This window comes from Fukomys damarensis, unplaced genomic scaffold, assembly GCF_012274545.1.
Source record: "Fukomys damarensis isolate Sample0158 unplaced genomic scaffold, DMR_v1.0_HiC HiC_scaffold_12, whole genome shotgun sequence".
Lineage (NCBI taxonomy): Eukaryota > Metazoa > Chordata > Mammalia > Rodentia > Bathyergidae > Fukomys > Fukomys damarensis.
This window is the reverse complement of record NW_022900924.1, coordinates 16,673,758-16,692,957: the sequence shown is the minus strand read 5'-3', so window position 1 is coordinate 16,692,957 and position 19,200 is coordinate 16,673,758. Positions and strand designations below refer to the sequence as shown.

At 49.4% G+C, this 19,200-nt stretch overlaps 1 protein-coding gene across 1 annotated transcript in view; it reads left to right on the top strand.

The window, feature by feature from the left end:
- The window catches only part of Cux2 (cut like homeobox 2), a 196,572-nt gene that overhangs the window by 97,919 nt on the left and 79,453 nt on the right, over positions 1 to 19,200 (top strand). The window contains exon 3 of the mRNA XM_033762676.1: positions 15,893 to 16,003. Within this exon, the coding sequence (XP_033618567.1) occupies positions 15,893 to 16,003 (111 nt within the window). The remainder of the gene's footprint in view (positions 1 to 15,892; positions 16,004 to 19,200) is intronic.

Here is a 19,200-nt window from a genome sequence, read left to right as displayed (position 1 = left end):
GGGGGGGGGGCAGTGTTAAGGGTTCCCTTGTCCCCAGGGGTCTCTGATCCCATAAGGTGGCAGGGACACTCACCCCAGTGGCCACCTCTCTTGCCATCTTCTTGTGGCTAAAGCAGGAACCCAGTGCCAGACCCCCTGACTCAGAGCCAGCTCTGCCACCCCAGCTGTGTGACTTGAGGTCAGTGACTTATCCTCTGTACTCAGCATGCTCATCTGCAAACAGGTAAAACGGCACCCACCTCGTGGGGTTCTTGTAGCACACGTACCGTAAGCATGGTATAAATGTGAGCGGTAGTCGTTGTTACTCTCTCTCCCCCATGTAATTAACAGGCTAGACTGGAGTTTGCAAACTGGCAGGCCAGGGTCCAAATCCCCCAATAAATCTGTTTTGTTTGGCACAAACTGCAATGTTAGGTTTCTCTCTGAATTAGCTGCCAATGATTAAAATTTGGGAGATTTTCACACTTTAAAAAACCTGGATTTGGGGCTTTCCTGGGAATCAGACACCCGCGTACACATTGGGTCCACAGTCCCAGGTGGTGTCAGTGGCCCAGAACTGAGCATCTGAACCCCCTGTAATGGGGTGACTGTCGCCCTGGGCCTTCATCCCATGACATCACTGGCTGGGCCCCTGCAGTCTCCTTCCTCTAAGCCCCTTAAGGTCAGCCGAGGACAGGTGGGCCCTGTTCGTGATGGCCCAGCACCTGTCACACAGTAAGTACCTACTTCCACTTCAAAGAGTGTGCGTTGCCATTAGGGTCTCACATAACGGAGCAGGTCTGTTTTGTGAGGACCCTTAGCACCTGAGGAAGGGTGACAAACTCCAGCCTTGGTTGTGTCTACTTGGGGTCCCCCAGTTCCCCAGATCTCCTACCGCCCAGTAGCCATTAGAAGACAATCCCATTTTCCACCCTTTCCATCTCCCCCCATCTAATTCTCCTCAGTCCTTTATAGGTGTCCTGAAGACCCTCACAGAAGGTCCACTTGCCCACCCTGGGACCTGGTCTGAGGCGCAAAGCACCAGAGAAAGCTGCCGATGGTCCCAGGACTCGCAGCCACTGCTCCCTGTTCATTTCATTCAAACACAAGCCTTTTTGTCTTTTTTAATTTTAGTTTGAAGCTTTTTTTTTTTTTCAATCTGAAACTACCTTTAAAATCCCTCTTTTCCCCTCCCCTCACTGTTCCATTGCTTAAAAATGGCTGAACCAATTTGGGTTATTTTTAGAAAAATGCCTGGCATGTTGGCTGACAACCTGTATTCTAAGTTTCAACCTGATAGGGAAAAGACAAGAGTTTATAAACCTCTGGGAGGAAAAAGGAAACACGCAAAACATTGCTCTGGAATAGAAATCATCTGAAATTCAGGTGTAACTGGGCACCAGCCCCCAGCTGGAGCTTTAAGGGGCAGAAAGTGGAATTTGTTCTCCTGAGCTTCCATGCACATCGCAGGGAGAATGGGACACAGCATCTGCGGCCTGAGAGGGTGTGGGTCGGATCCCCACTGCTACCTCACTCCCTATCTGTGAGCTGGAGAGGCACCTGCTCCTGGCCTTCTTTTGCTATTTGGGATACAGGGGTGCCAGTGATAGACGGGCACCCAGTGACTTGTCCACGATGTTGGTGATTGCCATGCTGCCACAATGCACAGACAAACTCTGGAAACAAAACTTGGGCAAGCTTTGTGAATATGAGAGGCTGCTGAGCATAGCTTGCCAGCCTCCTGAGTTGAGTGTTTTTGAACAGTCTTGTTGAGGTATGACTTGCATACTATGAAATTCACCTGTGGCACATGGGCAGTACAGTAGTTTTTATTGTACAGATGGAGTTGGGCCACCATCCCCACAATCTACTTTTAGAATTGGCATCACCTTCTGAAAAGATCTTTTGTGTCAATTTACAGTCCCTTTTTGATTCCACTCCCAGCCCCTGGCAACCACAAATCTTTCTGCCTCGCTGGATTTGCCTTTCCTGGTCATTTAGTATAAATGGACCCTGCAGCCTATGGTCTTTTGTACCAAGCTCTGCGCTTAGCATCACACTTCCAAGGTTCACTCGTGTTGTCAGGTGTCTGCATATTTTGTTCTTTTATGGCTAAGTGGTTTCCCGATGTACAGCTAGGCCACATTTTATCCATTCATCAGCTGATGGACATCTGGGCTGTTTCCACTCTGGCCATTGTGATTAGCGCTGCTGTGAACATTTTGTGTGAACATGTTTTCAATTCTCTTGGGTAAAGGAGTGGAAACCTGGGTGGTAGAGCACACTTATGTTTAACTCGTCAAGGGGCTGCTAAACTGTTTTCCAAAGTGACTGTGCTGTTTTGCATTCCCCTGGCAGTGCTTGGGTATGATAGTGTCTTCACTGACATTTGAGTGGGTGTTTTTGGTCCTTGATTTCAGTGAGGGTTTGGGCTAGGAATTCTGGGAACATTAGAGCTTGAAGAGGGAAAGGGAGAGGGCACAGAGCATGGGTCAAAGCCACACGTCCTTAGATGTCCTGAGATGGCACCATCCTATGGAACTTTATGATGATGTAAGCAGTGTGTATCTTAATTTCCGATATGGTAGCCATAGCACCTGTGATCTTGAGCACTTGAACTATATGGCATATGCAAGGAGCTGAATTTGTGATTCTATTTTACTTAAGCTCTTTTTTTTTTTTTTTAAGACAGGGTCTTACTATGTTGCACATGTTGGCCTGGAGCTCTTAGAGTCTCCTGCCTCAGCCTCCTGAGTAGCTGGGACTACAGGCACAGCCCCCACACCCAGCCCATTTAAGTTCACTTAGATGTTCCAAATGTAAGTAACTATAATGGGTTCATGGTGACCTTATGGGATGGTTCCATTCTAGAAGTTCAAATTCACTGTTCAGTAGGTTCTGCACCTTTGAGGATCGGTCTGAGTTCCATTCTTGTGATCACAGACAGCTGGGGTGGGCATGGGGCCCAGGAGTCACAGGGCTGTGCCTAGGTCATGTCTAGGTGGCGCTCGGTGCTTGTGGGAGGAGAGGTTGTGTGTGCACGGAGTCACAAGAAGAATGCGGATGGGTTGTGGAGCTGGCAGAACCCAGGTTCAAATCCCAGCCGTCACATCTGTGATGTGGGACAAGAGACCTGTCTCCTCCAAGCCTCAGTTTTCTCATCTGAAAAATGGAAGTTCTACCATTCTCAAGGATTGCTGTAAGACCCCGAGAATACAGATCCTGTAGCTCAAGTCAATTGTGTAGGAGGAAAGGGGAGTGGCCCCTTTCCCCATGCCCTGTGAAGGTCAGACCGACACCCCTACAGTAACAGCAGGGGAACAGCAACAAGGGTCACATGTTCATTTGAAGATGTTTTTTTAGTACCACCAGAGCCTTTAGACTGAAGACCTGAAGGTCTGGATCTACTGTCCACTTTTATGCCCAGGTACTGCAGGGCATGGACCAGCCTGTAGGATGGGCTTGGGCTCAAGGGTCCAATGTGAGGCAGCAGCCTTGGGGACACCCAGCCAGGCCCATCTGTTCAGATGCTTCCCACCTTCCTACTGGGCCTGGGGAAGGGTCCTTTCTGGAGTGGGGTGGGTCTTAGGACCTGCATCAAACAAGGCACAGGTCAGAGAATTTCTTTAGGGACAGTTTTTACACAAAAGGTCAGGAGGAAGCTAGAGCAATAACTAGGTTTTATGACTGGCTTGAGGGAAAAGGGGTTCTGGTTTCTAGCATGTGTTAGGGGAGAAAAATTCTAGTTTCTGTGGCTCACTCAGGGGAGGATGGGGGATGAGAGACAGGCGGTCAGGAGAAGGTCAGAGAGAAGCCTTGCTTCTGAGGCCATCACCTTGGGGATCATTTTCTAAGCACCACAAGCAAGTGTGGGAAAACAGTAGCTTCTGTTACCCTTGTCTTGATTTTTGCTCCTCCTGGTCCCCGGGTCCAGATCAAGGCCAGGAAAGCCCTGTATCTGTCCCACACTCTCCTGGAAGCTAAGCTGTTAGACTGTCAGTCCACGGGCCCCAGGGACACTGTCTGCTGTGGCCACTGCTCTTCCCCAGCACCTGGGACAGTGCCTGGCACAGAGAGGGGGCACTCAGCCCATGTTTGTTGAATGAATGAATGATGTCATTCGCTTGTCAGTGAGCAGGGCATAAGGGGCATGGGATTCCTGGAGAGTACACTTTCCTTGAGAAGTGTGCAGGCAGAGGCTTCTTGGAGGCAGGAATGGACCATGTGGGTGTGGGGTGGATGAAGGCGGTCTCCATCCCCAGGCCTGGTGTACCCACAGCCAGGGTGTACACAGAGGGAAATAAAGCTTCAAATGTGGCCTCTCAGCCAAGTAATTGTCCCAGGCCCCAGACCGCCCGGATGTGCTGATGGGCACCCACCCCTTCCATCTGTTCATCTGAATTCTCCTCGCTCTTTTCTTCTCTCTCCTTCTGTTTTTCTCTTGCTCTTTCCTTCTTACCTCTCTGGACACCAAAGTGAAATAATTCTATTTTTATATAACTGTTTTCTTTCTTTTTTTTTTTTTTTTCATACGGGGATAGAACTCGGCCCCTGCACTTCCGAGGCAGGCGGTGGAACCACTGAGCTAAATCCCCGGCCCTCTTTCTTTGATTTGTGTTAGATATCTTGTAGCTAGCAGAATCTTCTCAGCTTTACTTTTCTTGTTCGATATGTAAAGAAACTCAGAGAGGTGAACATTCATTCAAAAAAATGCCTCTTGAGTTTTGTGCAGGCCTAGAAACTGGGGTGAAGTAAGCAACTAGACGCCGGGACCCCAGGAGCTTCCACCCCTAGCGTGGAGGCAGATGATTAAACACGCAAAGTGTGGTCTTCACAAAGGATGGACGCTCCGATCTAGCCTTAGGGTGGGATGAGGTCAGTCAGGGTCCCCCAGAGGAGGTCACAGGAGTTGCAAGGAAGGGGAGGAATTGCAGATAAAGAGAACTGCATGTGCAAATGTCCTGGGAAAGGAAAGAGGCTGGCTCCTTGGAACAGCAGAAGTGGTCGGTGTGAATGGAATACCTAGGGAAAGGAGAAAACGGTCTCCCTTTCATGACCAGAGCATGAGCAGGGGGTGGACCCATGGGCCCCAGTGAAGTGTCTGATGTAATCTAAGATGGGAACAAATAAATCAGAAGTGAGTTTCAAGCCGGGGAGAGACGAGAACTGGTTCACATTTAAGCAGCTCACTCCGTCTGCCACGTGGGGGTGGGTCTGGGGAGAGGAGGAAGCAGCCCTGGAAATAGCCCAGGCCAGGGAGAGGCAGGGGAGGGCTGGCAGCTTGGACAAAGGCGGAGTGGAGGCGGTGGTTATTTCTGGACAGGGAGAGGTATTTGGGAGAGTGGCTGGGTTTCCTTCAGTGTCACTGTTATCCCCACACTGCGGGTGGGGAGGCTGAGGCCGAGAAGTGACTCGCCCAGGCTCAGGGCCAGCACATGCAGCGGGGGAAATTCCACCCCAGGTCTGCAGGGCCGCTGAGCTCCCCGTGTCTGTCCTGCACTTCCTGCAGTGTGACGTCCAGCCGGGTCTCCACAGCTGGAATGACGCCCACAAAGTGTCATCCCCGTTTTACAGATCAGGGCACTGAGGCTCAGGCATTAGGAGCGCCCAGCTGGAGCAGCCAGCAGCAGCTGATCTGAGCCGTGCTCCGAGGCTTTCAGCTGGGTCAGAGCTGGCCCTGTCGGTAGGCTCTGCGGCGGTTAGCGGTGCCAGACAGGGGCAGCCCCCTCGGGCCTGTTAGTCCTGGTGGCGCAGGCCCAGTCCTGATCAGACTCTGCGTGGAGCCCAGTGCCCTGTGAACATCGTCTTTGGGTCCATGTGTCCGTAGGTCTCTTTTCTTCTCTTTTCTCTTTTCTTTCTCTTTCTTTCATGGTGCTAGGGATCAAACCCAGGGCCTGGCCCCATGCTGGCAAGTGCTATGTCACAGAGCCCATGTACTTTTATTTCTCTGTGTGTGTATTTCAATGTGTTTTTCTATCTTATATATGTGTGTGTGTGTGTGTATACACCTCTTTGTTTATATGTACATATATATTTCTATTTGTGTATGTGTTTGTGCGTCTGTATATTTTTTCTTGTGATTCTGTATGTGTCACGTATATGTATATAAGTACCTATGTGTTTGTGTGTGTACTTACACATGTGTGTGAATCTGCAGATCTGTCTGTATTTATGCCTCTGTGTGTCTCCATATGTGAGTTGGATTTTTTTTTCCATGTTAGGACTTGAACTCAGGGCCTTCACGCTGAGCTACATCCCCATCCTTTTCTCATTAAGTTGCTAAATTGCCCTAACCAGGCTTGAACTCGCCGTCCTCCTGTCTGGAGCTGGGACTATAAGCATGCGCCACCACACCTGCCTGTATTTATGTCTTGTGTGTCTGTTTCTGTGTCTTCCTGTGTCACCCACACCCACATAGACCCTTCCCTGTAGTTTGCTCTCAGCATGCTGGGGACGGCAGCCATCTCCAGTTCCTGGTCTTCCCTGATGATGGACAAAGCAAGTGCGTAATGGGCGTGGGTGCTCGGTTTTCAAAGCTCCTGGGCTCTGGGGAGACACAGCATTTGGAAAGGGTCCTATCTGCGTTGGTTGTAGAAGTGGCTGTCTGTGATTTGGGGAGCGAGCATTGCCCCTCTTGCAGGGACAGTCTTTGCCTTCGCATAACTCTCACTGGGTCAGGGCCTGACCCATGTAGCCGCCCCACTTGTTGTATGGACTGCACCAGGGAGGCTCTGTGACTCTGAGGCTCTGGTGGTTTCAGGTGACTAAAGTCAGCTGGGAGAGAGTCGCGCTGATAATGATGATAAACATTCTAGAAAAATAGAAGCAAGCCAGGCACAGTGGCCGCACCTATAATCCCAGCTACTCAGTAGGCTGAAGCGGAAAGATTGCAAGTTGGAGGCCAGCTTTATCAACTTAATGAGACCCTGTCTCAGAATTTTAAAAAGTAAAAATAAAAAGGTTGGGGGTGTGATTCAGTGGTATGTTTGCCTAGCATGTGTGAAGCCCTGGGTTTGATACCCATGATCAAAAGAGGTTTTTTTCCCCCTCTCCCTTCTACTTTTATCCTTTCCCTTTCTGTTTATTTGTGTGTGTGTGTGTGTGTGTGTGTGTGTGTGTGTGTGTGTGTGTGTGTGTATTTCAGATACTAGGGATTGAACTCAGGTCCTCACACCTGTGAGGCAAGTACTTTAAAACTCAGCTGCAACACCAGCCCTTACCCTTTCCTTTCTGGAAGTGGCAAGAAATTTATCCCAGGGCCTCACACAGCCTGACTGGAAGTAGGCCCTTCAGTTGATGGCCTAGGCACAGCCAATTAGGTCCCCGTCACTTTGTGAGATATTGGGAGGAGGCTGGAGCAGGAGTTCTGACATGAAGTCCTCTCACGTGACCCCACCCGGTCAACCCCTTTCAGTGCAGGCCTCCTTCCGGGAGGTGTCAGTTTGGGGGTGAATGTGTTCCAGCCCATAAAGAAATAGTCATGGCAGCGTGTGTGGGATACCTCATTAGGGCAGCCCTGAGAGCGTCCCTGGGGGCCAGGACCACAGCAGAATGGGTAGGTCATTCCATTTTTCCTCTGCTTCTCTCCTCCTTATCAGCCCTACCAAATATTTTTCTTTAAAAATGGTTCCTAGGGGTGAAAATTTTTTTAATAAAATAAGAATGTTTCCATCTCCATGCTTAGCAAGTAGGTTCCATGGAGTATTTATTAACAGTAATGCGTCCCATTTGTTTAGGAAGAAATTGCATCTACAAATTTCTTCTGGTCCTTTCAGGAGCCCTCGAGGCATCCTTGCCCTTATTTAACTGATGATGGGGCAGCAGGAGACCAGACATTTGCCGAATTCAACAGCAGATTGGGGAACAATGCCAATCACCCCTGGTGTGGCCCACTCCTGCCCGAGCCAACCCCGCCTCATAGCAGGGCCTTCTCTCAATCCTGCCAAGCACCTTGCCTGGCAGGGTGGCACTGACTCTGATCTGCCCCCTCCCTCTCCTGCCTGTAGCTCCTGCACATTTGCCAGGTGCCAGGTCACAGGAGACCCTACTGCTCGCTCAGGCTCCAGCTTGCTGCCCAGAGCAGGTGCCTCTCCTCAGGCCGGCGGTCCCTCGCTCTCAGTGGCTGTTTACTTTTGTCCCATGACCCTCTGGCTCAGTCTCCACCATCCCCACTTTCACTGAAGGCAGCTCTTCCCTGCGGGGCTGCTCTCCCACCTGAGCTACAAACACCCTGGGAACTCTGGCTCACATATTAGGTAATCAGTAAATGCTTCCTTCTCTGCCTGGGTTGCGCACCTGTTCCTTTCTTAGCCCCATACACTGGTGAGTTTTGCTAGAGCTTCTTGAGCTTCCCACAGATCTTCTTCCCATCCCCAATCGAAAAAGAGAGGGGGCTGAGAGAAATGACCTGGAGGACTACATGGTTGCAAATAGCCCCAGCTGCCAAGGTGGTGCGATGCCTGGAGAATGGCGGAGCAAGTTCAGAGCCCCACTCCGCTTCCTCTGGCCCTGCACTTGGAGCAGGGTTGTGATCTCTGGGAGGCTGCTCATTGCTCATTGCTGAGGAGTCATCATGAACACAGGCCACTGGGGAGACAAGGGGGGCTGAGATGTGGAAAGTGCCATCCTATGGTAAGCACTCGATCCCTGTAATGGATGAGGAGTCGTTGCTGTGGCCCTAGCAGGTGCATGGCGCATAGTAGGTGCTCGGGAGACACTTGCTGAATGAATGAGAGAATGATGACTTTAATGACCCCATTTGACCAAGGAAGGCAAGGCCAGCGCACCCAGCTGCACCAGATGAGCTGGCCGTAAGAGGGCGCTAGAGGGAGCCCTGGCCCCCACCTGACACTGTCAGAGTGGGATTACTTTGTTTTCCTGGTGCCATGGGGTGATAAACTCTGAGAATTCTGGAATATAAAACAGCAATCAAGGGCAGGAAGACGTGATCGGATGTAGCTCCGGTTTTCGGGGCTTGTCACAAGGTAATTAGGCATTTGATTGGCATCCATGCTAAAGGACAGCCACCTCCAGCGCCTGCCCTCCTGCAGCAGCATGGCCTGCCTTCCTGCCTGTTGCTTGGAGAGCCAGTTGTTGGTAATCCGTGTTTCCTTTGTCCCTTTATGCATACATTCACTCAGCAGGTATTGAGTGCCTAGTATGCACTGAGTATGGAGATACAGCCGTGACCCCAGGAACAAAGTCCTTCTCCTTGTGGACCTAACATTGGAGGGGCCTCGCATTAGAAACAGTCTATAAACAAATGGAAAAGTGATTACATAAACGTGCCAAGCCAGATGCTACAGAGAGAAACGGGCAGGGAGGGCTCAGGAGATATAGAGGCACTTGCTGCTTTAAATAGGAGAGTGGGAGAGGCCCTGCGGCAGGAATGTGCTGGGCAGGAATGTGCTCAGTGTCTTCAGGAGCCAGCCAGGACCCTGTAGGACGATAGCAGAGTGAGCAAGAGGGGAGTAGAGGGCAGGAAGGCCAGAGACGACTTGCACAGGGCCTTGACCCTGATTTGGGTGGGAGCCATGGGAGGTTTCTGGGCAAGGAAGGTCAGGTTGTGATTAGTTTGCCAGGAACCCTGTGGGTACTGGGTGGGAAAGGGACTGTAGAAGGTAAGGGCCTCATCAGGGAGCCCAGAGAGAAGGCTGTCATAGTCACCCGGGGAGTGATGACAGAGACTTGGCCCAGGGTCACATCAGTAGAGAAGATGAGAAATTGTTGGATTGAGTGGACAGAATTTGCTGATTTGTGTCAGCCTGACACTCCGCGCAGGGTAGGACAGGACAGGACAGAACAGGTGTCTGTCCTCCCAGTACCTCCAGGATCCTGGGGCTGGCGATTGCCCCATCCCAAATGTCAGCCTTGGTCCCAAGGAACCAGAGGGTGAGGCCGAGACCCCATTTATAGTGAGAAGGCCCCAAGACTGCCTGTGAGCAAGACTGGGGAGGCCTGGTCTGCCTGCCTGGTGGTGGCACTTGGCCCTCCTCAAACTAAAAGCAAATTACTGCCCAGATTTTCTGGAAGCCAGAGCTGCTTTTGAGAGGGGTGGAGAGGCTTTAGCATTCACTGTCTTCGCTCTCTGTGACCGAAGGCTCCACACAGGCAAGACCTGGATCTCTCTTGTCCTTGACTACATTTTAAGCACCCAAAGAAGAGCTGTTGAGTAAATGAATGAGTCAGTGGACAGTCAGACAAACAGACCAATGGACAGAGCCATGGTCTGACCAAGCCCAGCTATGCTCAGATCTTCAGGCCAGCGTAGATGATGGGGATGATGTCCTTGTCCATATCTAAAGTAGAGCTCCAAGGAAACAACTCAGAGAATCCCAGCACTTGAGAGGCTGAGGCAGGAGAATCACCACAAATATGAGGTCAACTTCATAGAGAGTACAAGCCCAGCCTGAGCTATATAGTGAGACCCTGACTCAAAAACCACACAAACATGCAACCCAGAGGAAAGAACCAGAAGGCATTAATTCAAGTCTTCATCAATTCACTCTCTAGCTGAGGGACTTTGGGCAAGTGGCTTTGTCTCTACAGATACCATATGTCCCATGGTATCTGCAACATAGGACAGTTTTTTCCCCTCAGCAGATGTTTCTGGAGATTCTGCCCTGTTCCTAGCACTTTGGGGAGGGTTTGAGTGGCTTTCTCTATGCTGGTTAGTGTGAGTCTAGTGCAGAAGAGTGGTTTTAAGGTGAGCGCTGTCCTGGAAGTCTGCTAAGACATTGGCAGCCTCTCGGCACCCAATTTGAGCTCGCTGAGTGTGACCTGTCCATCACCCATGCTGCTGGAATGCAGCAGAGCCACCTTGGCCTGGAGCCCTCCTCACAGGCCCCGCCCCATGCCCCAGCCTCAGATAATTGGCCCAATACATCTTGGCATGGGAAATTTACATACAGTGCAGGGAGTGATGGATGGCTCTGGTAACCCAGGCTGTCTCTCAGCCCGGCTCAGTTATCCATCTCGGCGGGCTGCAGAGCCATCTGTTTTGTCTGTCTCCTTGCTCATGGCAGGCCAGCATGTGCCCTCCATCCCAGGTTGTCCCCAGCTCCCTCCCAGAGTCACCCTTCTGCCGGTAACACTGCCAGCCTGCCCCATCGCACACAGATTAAGCTCCTTTGCTGTGAATGTTCGCAGAAACCTACCTCTGCAGTTTGTCAGGTCCCTAATGGGAATGCTGTGAAATGCTCTGTGGGCCTGGGATGTGGCTGCCCTAAATGATGACCTCACCTTCGTGCATATTCACATCGTCATTCATCCCACAAATACCTTCACATGCCTGCTTGTACCAGGTATTGAGCAAGAATCTGCAGATAAAACTGTGAACCAGACAGCATCCCACTCTTGAGGGCCTGACGTCTCCCTGGACTGCCGGCACCTGGCAGTTTACCTGCTTATAGCTGGGCATGGTGGCTGCACTCAGTAGGCTGAGACAGGATCATTACAAGTTCGACGCAAGCCTGGAGTGTATAGTGAGTTCAAGGCCAGCCTGAACTACATCAAGAGACCCTGTCTCAGAAACCAATCAAAACTTTACTTGTTTATAATCAAAATGTTTCAGGCCAATTATTATAGTCACTTCAGAAGCACAAATTTCCCCATTTTATAGATACAGAAACTAAGGCTGAATCATGTGTCCAAGGTCACACCTCCCACACTTGCTAACTTTTTGTAAGGACAGACAGCAGTGCATTGTTTTTGTTGTACTTTCACTGTGTGTGTGTGTACGTTAGTAGTAAAGGTTCCTTTTCAAATGCAGTTATTTAGGTTTTGAGAGGGGTCATATATAGGTTAAGAACAGTAAAGCTATACCTATGATGCTAAAATCAGATTAATGGTTACCTTGGGAGGCTGAGGCAGGAGGATCACCACAAGTTCAAGGCCAGCCTGGGCTACACAGTAAGTTAAAGGCAGGCTGAGCTACATAACAAGACCCAGTCTCTAATAATAATAATAATAGATATATTTAGGGGCACAAAGGAGGTTCTGGGGCTAGGATATGTGTGTTCTGTGTCTTGAGCTGGTATCATTGAACTTAAAAGTTATGCCTATCTCAACCAAGGTAACTCTAGGAGTCCATTTGAAGATTAATATTTTGAATGGCAATTTAGGTGAAATGGTAATATCGCAGCATTTATGCAGAGGGACAGGTGTCTAGGTTTGGGCCACGAGGCTCCTTGTGGCTTGTGTGTTCTGAGATCTTCAGGCCTGAGTCCCGAGATTGCCCCGCATGCCACTGACAGACCCTCTTGGAGCTGGGGCATTCGCCGTGCAGTGGGCACTTGCAGTGGGAGCTGCTGGGTGCCAGCAGAAAAGCCCCTTCCTCCAAATCCCTGCTTCCTGCAGCGCTTGGTCTTGGGTGGCGGCTCCAATCCAGCTTCCTTTCTCTCTGCACATTGGCCTGAGCCTCAGCTGCATCTATCATCTGCTTCAAGCTCATTAAAATTATTTCTTTTTAGTTGCAAATGGGCTGTTTATGATGATCATTATTTGAATGGTCTGCGCCCGGGCTCCGGGCTGTCTGTCTGCTGCTGATGGCCGGTTAATCAGATGAGTCTCCTCCCCGCTTGGGCCTGGCCCAAAGTCTGGGGCTGTGTTAATCACGGCTCCCCTCGGGCTGGGGGCTGGGGCCAGGCGGGGAGAGGCCCCCAGTTCTGCCAGATTGTGGAAGGAGAGGCCCTGCTAGCTGGGTGTGCGGTAGTTTACATACATGTTTGTAAAACTCCACTTCGGATGAGGGCTGGTTTACGTTTGTGACAGAATTTTTTTCTGTTCTATTGAAATAAATATAGTGCCGTGAGCTTTTTATTTTAAGTGTGTTTTTTTTAAAAGATCATTGTCAATTCTGTGTTTGGCCCTGTTGCTTTGTTGATGTTCCAATATCCATTCTTTTAGGGTGGGAAGGAGTAGTTTTTAATCTCTCACTTGCATTAAAGCTTGGCAGTGTTCTGAGTCTTGTTTTTGTTTATTTTTGTTTTGTTTCCTTTTTGGTAAGATTTATACTGACCCATAAGGCTCAGAATGCTTAGAATGCCTGATCCAGTGAGGCGTTCTTTGAGCTCTCAGTGTATCTAAAATGAGATTAATTTCAGCTCGTGTTTATTGAACTCTTGGTACTGTGCGTGATGCTTACACATTTATATTACATCATTTGAAACAAGCTACCCCAAATACCCCCAGCTAATGGGGAAGTGGAGCAGAAGACTGCTAAAGAGCAAGGCATTAAAATTTTGCCTTTATAATCCACCAAGGGGATAATCCGTACCTCAGTTATTAGAATTGACTGTAATTTATTTCCTAGACCCCGTTTGGATCACCTTACAGACACGTTAATGTTTGTTACATGAGACGATGTATATTAGGAACACAGGATGGTGCCTGGTATACGTAGGCGCTGGATAAGTGCTAGGTTTTTTTTGCTGTTATTGTTGTTATTACTGCTGTTGGTGTGTTTACCATAGGAATGTGGCAAGAATTCAGGGTTGAAGGATGAACGTAGGTTTAGGCAAAGTTGAGGAGAATGTGGACATCAGTGACATCATCTGCCTTTCAACAGCCAAGCAGAAGAGCTGGGCTTGTGGCAGGGCCAGGACTGAGTGCCGCTGATGTCCTCTGCCTTTCCTCTCTCTGCTCCCTGCAGTGTGGGTGCAGCAAATGTCATGCCTGTCAGATTTGCATCCACAAGCAGCCTGGGGGGGGGTGCAAGTGGAAGGAGCCAGACGTGATGGTCAGCCGCACATCCAGCAGTGGGACTTGCCTGCTCTGAGATTTCTTTTCAGAACATGGGTTGGATTTTTAATGAGGAGTAGAAGTCCAGCTCCCAGCACCTATCCTGGTTGCCATGGTGTGGACAGGTACAGTGTCCCTGAGATAAGAGCACAGTGTCAAACACGATAGCCCCAAATCAAGTGATGCACACCTAAGTTCCAGTTCTGTTTGTCCTGCAGCAATGTAAAAAATCACATCTTTGTCTTCAAAAGAAATAAGGAAAACTTTGACAAGTGCTTTGCTACAACTCAGATTGACCATGGCACTCCAGTTCTTTGTCCCCTGCCAAGTGAGATTCTGTCCACCTGACTGCATGAGCTGTTGGCTTTTGTCAACCTTTGTCTATCGCTACAAACAGTGTCTCCCCAGCCACTCAATGCTTTGGTTGTGGCCAGTTACATTTTCTTTATGGGAAGCTACAGCTAGTTTTAAATGGCGCTAAAAGAAAAGCCCCCCCCCCATGCCACTTTGTTCCTCAGGTAGCTCAGAATCACAGGGAAGTCTTGGGCTAGAAGCAGTTTTACCTTGCGCTCCTACAAGAAGTGGTTTCAGCACCTTGGAGAGCACCCATTTCCCCACCTCTGTTTTCAGTTATTTTTGTGCCTCTGCCTTCTCCCTTCTCACCTCATGATTCTCCTAAGAGGCTAGACATTTCTCTAAAAACAGAAATGATCTCCTGGATTACTCCAGAAGTCTCCATAGGCCAGAAGCATCAGTCCCAGGCTTGTGGGACCAGGTTATGGTGGCAAAGTGAATTGCTATTGAGCAGGCTTAGCGACTCTCAGACATGATATAAGACAATTACCATGCATTTTGTCTCTTAGAGGGAAAAGGATTTGCAGTGGGTTAATAGTACTTTTATTTCATTATCTAATGGTAAAAGTGTTTCATTGTGTGTGCAAGATGAATGTGTATTAGCGATGACAAATGAGGTCTTTCAACGCAGTGCCGGGCCTCATCATACATATGTTAGATTAAAGAGTTCACCCTGGAAATACACTCCGCATCTGCGTGTGTGTTTTTAATAAATCTGATTGAAGAAATTTATTGCGCCACCGGATTTAGGAAATTATGGGGCTTGATTGCTGCAAATATAATCGGGTGATATATACAGAAATGCTCCTCGAGTTATGGTCCAGGAAAAAAAAGCCCATCTCGGGACGGTGCCAGAAAGCAGCAGACCACATAAACAGAGCATTTCTTGAATTATGCAAATGAAATCCATGACAACTCGTGGTGAATTGTACTCCCCCTGTGAAACTGCCACCGTTAAAGTGAAGAAAGCTTCAAGAAGGGCGACCAAGAATACGTGTCTGGCCAGCAGACATAGTCTGTGGCGAGTGTGAACTGCAGCATCTCCCCTTCCTTCTCACGCTCCTTTCTTCCCTTCCTGGTACATCGAGAAAAACCCTAGTCTGACGCCTTCATTGCACATAGGCAGGCAAGGCACCTTCCAATCCATTTCCGCCCAATCTAGGAGTCCTCAATGAAATATTTCTTATACTCGAACTGAACCTTAAGTGATTTACCATAGGGTACACAAAAGGTCAGCATGCTTCTTATTGGCACCTTCATTTTTCCAAAATCTACTGAAATTAAAAAGCCATCTATATCTTAAGAGGCATATTTATGAACCTTTAAGTGTAAGTAAGTCATAGTTGGAACAGTTCCCACCTCTGATATATGAAAGCTGTCGACAGCCCTTTCTTACACTATAATATGCCCATACAATATGCCGCACTTTACTATTTTGACACGGTTTGGAGATGTTTTCTACAGTTACTGACAAGCTTATGCCATCACTCCTTTGGAAATTTAAGAGGTGGGGCGGGGGTGGGGAAGAGATGGGAAAAAAAAAACCAACAACTCCACCCAACTTTATGAGAGATTATTGATCTGGCCCGACTTCCAGTGAGCAAAAAAGCTGTCCTGTTTTTTTGGGGTTTTTTCCTGGTTGCCTCCCCAGTTTCATAAATTATTCCTTTGTGCCAGGAGTCAATATCTTTTCTAAGCTTTGTAAGTTACAAAAACTTGTTCAGTATGGTATTTTGTGTGACGATTAAAAAGGAAAAAGAGGGAAAAATCTTTTTCTTCTCTCTCCCTCTCTCTCTTTCTGTCTCTTTTATTGTTTCAGAAGGAGCTTAATTCCGTCGCTTCCGAGCTGTCTGCACGGCAGGAGGAGAGTGAACATTCTCATAAACATTTAATTGAACTCCGCCGGGAATTTAAGAAAAATGTACCTGAGGTACAGTATATTTGTTGTTATAGAATTAACTCAGTAGGAATGCAGATTTTTCTCTATTCAAACTATATTTTGAAAACTATAGACATAAGTGACTAACAAGAAAAGAAGCTAATTAGCCACAAAGAAAAATTACAGCCCCCGCCTTTCGGGGTTTCTTGGCATAGCAGTGCTCAGCAGTACTGTCTGAAGTTAGGGCAAACCACCTCTCCATTAAAGTCATTGTTCTTGAGGAGTCCAGGAGAGTCCATTTTCTCTCCATGGCCATCTTAAGTCCCATGGCTTAACCTGAAACAGCTTGGCTCTGGCTCTTGATTTTATTTTGCTTTTCCATTGGCATCTGTGAGATGGCAGAGATAGATTCCACTGCCATCCCCCAAACTCTGTCCCCACCACCTGTACATGCACCTACTGTCCCCCTCCATATCACTTCCCACCTGGTTCCAGCTGCCAGCTTCTCTCTCTGGCCTGAGAAAGACCAGCCCCCAGCAAGGGAAGGACCCCCTGGAGGCACAGACTGGCACAGACATGTTTCTGTTCTTGCCAGGGTGAATGTGAGAATTCTTTTCCCTCCTCTCTCAGGCCCTCCTATTGCTTCTCAGATTGAGAAAAGTGATAAGCATAAACAAACAAAAAAAAATAAAGCCCCCCGACTCTCTATAACCTAGGCAGGGATGTGATACATCAGCACTATCACAGGAAACAGACTTGAGGCCAAACCTAACCCACAGCCACCTGTGTTTCTCTCTGGGTGGCAGAAAGTTAACGTTCCAGTACTCGGTCCTTATCTGCTCAGGTAAGCTGGACCCCAGAGGAAGTCATCTGGGTCTGCCATCAGATGGAGACCTGGAGTCCACCAGTTACACCAGACTGTCCACATCCCCTGAGCTCCTGTTGCTGTCTTGCTGATGGAGGAGGGCCTAGGCAGGAATCAGGCCTCCTGCAGGTTGGCCTCAGTCCCTCCACTGTAAAGTCCTTCTCACACAGGTCTTACATATTTCTGGAGAAGGTGAGAGCAGAACCTGGGGTTTAGCTAGAAACCATCTGTGGACCAAGTCTAGAAGGAATCTTGGGTTTGAGGGCTGAGAGGGTGTGCATGGAAAAGAGCCATGAGTCTCAGATGTCACAGTCTCAGAAAGGCCAGATCAGGTCCTTGCTTTCACTCAGAGCTAAAAGGCTCTAGGCGATGCTAATGGACACCACCCTACCCCCACCCACCACCTAAACAGAATGAGGCTTGGTCTTTAAGCAGTTTTCTCCCCAGCATGAGTGTGCCTCTGACTTGCCCATCTCTGGCAAGCAGAGCTGAGACAGCTGCAGGTCTTCACAGCCCTGTGCGCAAGCACACACACATACTCCCTCCCTCTCTCTCTCTCTCTCTCTGTCTCTCTCTCTCTCTCTCATCCACTTAGACCCTCTGTCTTCTCCTCTTTCCCCCAGAGCAGTGAACTCCCCTTCTCACCCCTACCTCTGTCCATGTCATGTGGAAGCCCCAGGTGATAAGAGAAATTCAGGCCAGGTTTTAAGCCTCTGACTTTGACTTATGTAATTTTAATACTGCATAATTATGCAATTATGTAATTAGGAGGAATAAGTTTCCACTCCTGTTATAGTCAAGGCTCTGAAAATTCTCATTTTTGGAATTTGTCTCACCCAATGGCAGAGCTTTGCCAAGGCTTTATTTAAGAGCATCGTCCGGCTGGTCCCAGCTCACCTGCTGCTCGTGCAGCGGCCTGGCCTCCCCCACAGTTCGGCAGATGGGGCAGAGGGCCCAGAAATGGCCACAGTCCCTGTCAGACTCCCCCTTCAGCAGCTCCCAGATTTCTGTCCTTTGAACGCACTTGAGTGTAGGGTGATGAAAAGAGCCTATGTGGGGAGTCTGGTGACCTGGGTTCAAGTCCCAGCTGTGCCACCTTCCTGCTGGGTGACCCCGAAGAGGCCCCTTCTGTCGCTAACACTTCTGGAACCTGGACCAGAGGTACCCACTGTGTGTTTCATTTCGTCTGTAAAGTCTCCAACATTTAGTGTCTCAGATTTCACCTGCAAATTGGCTTTCTAGTGTCTTCTGAGACTGTCTGGCAGATCTCAAAGCCTACAGGCTCCGTATCCATGCTGGGGTTGTCAGCTGGACCCAAGGCCCTGTGTTCTCCTGCTCCGGCTGCCTCCTGTCCACTTCCCACCTGGCCTCAGTGGGCACTTGGGTTCACCACTGACCTGGCATCTCATATTCCATCTCTTCCATCACCCAGCCTGTGCACTGAGGCCCCTTGGGACCAGATCCATGGGGTTCACAGGTACTGTCTGCATCCCCCCTATAGGGCTTCATTTATGTCACCGTATCAGCAGTTCAGAAAGGACCTGGGGGACAGAAATTAATGAGGAGAGGACCCAGGACTGAGAGGGATTTCTTCTTTCCCTAACCACCTGTGTCCTTCTGCCTATCTTTTCTGTTTCTTTCTGGTACCCCTCCAGCTACCTCACCTCCCCCTCCCACCAGTTTTCTTGTGGCTGTGGCTAACTGTGGATCCCAGAGGAAACCAGAGGTTTCAGAGTTGGTGTTTTGGGAAATGTGGTTCTAAGGAATTCCCCCTTACCCTGGGGAAAAGAGCCAACAGAAATCTGCCCAGGGAGCCCTTGGGTCTGAGAACCACAGGTCACTTTAGAAAGTCAGAAATTCAAGTCTGGAAATTGGAGGCCCCGGGTGGCCAGAGCAGATGCCCACTGACGGCAGCATTGGTGGAGCCCATCTTCTGAGCTGAGCACTGCAGGAGCCAGGGGCCCTGGCAAGTCCCCAGAACGTAGCTGTGCATTGTGGTGATGAAGGAGAGACAGGTATAGGAGTAGACAGAAGATGCAGTCATTGTGGGGTGGGAGCAACTGGGAGACGGCAACCTGCAAAAGGCAGCCCCTCGGTGATACCTGGCAGGACGGGGATTTGCTGTCAGGCTTTGATGATAGCATGGAGAGGAGAGAATCGGGCCACTTCTCCAGCCCCTGCTCAGAGCGTCTGTGATGACCTTTCCATTCCACAAGGTGCTCTGCAGAAAAGACCCAGCCGAGCCGAGCGTGGTGGCTCACGCCTGTAATCCCAGCACTCGGGAGGCTGAGGCAGGAGGATTGCTGTGAGTTAGAGACCAGCCTGGGCTACATAGTGAGTTCCAGGTCAGTCTCAACTACATAGTGAGACCCTGTCTCAAAAA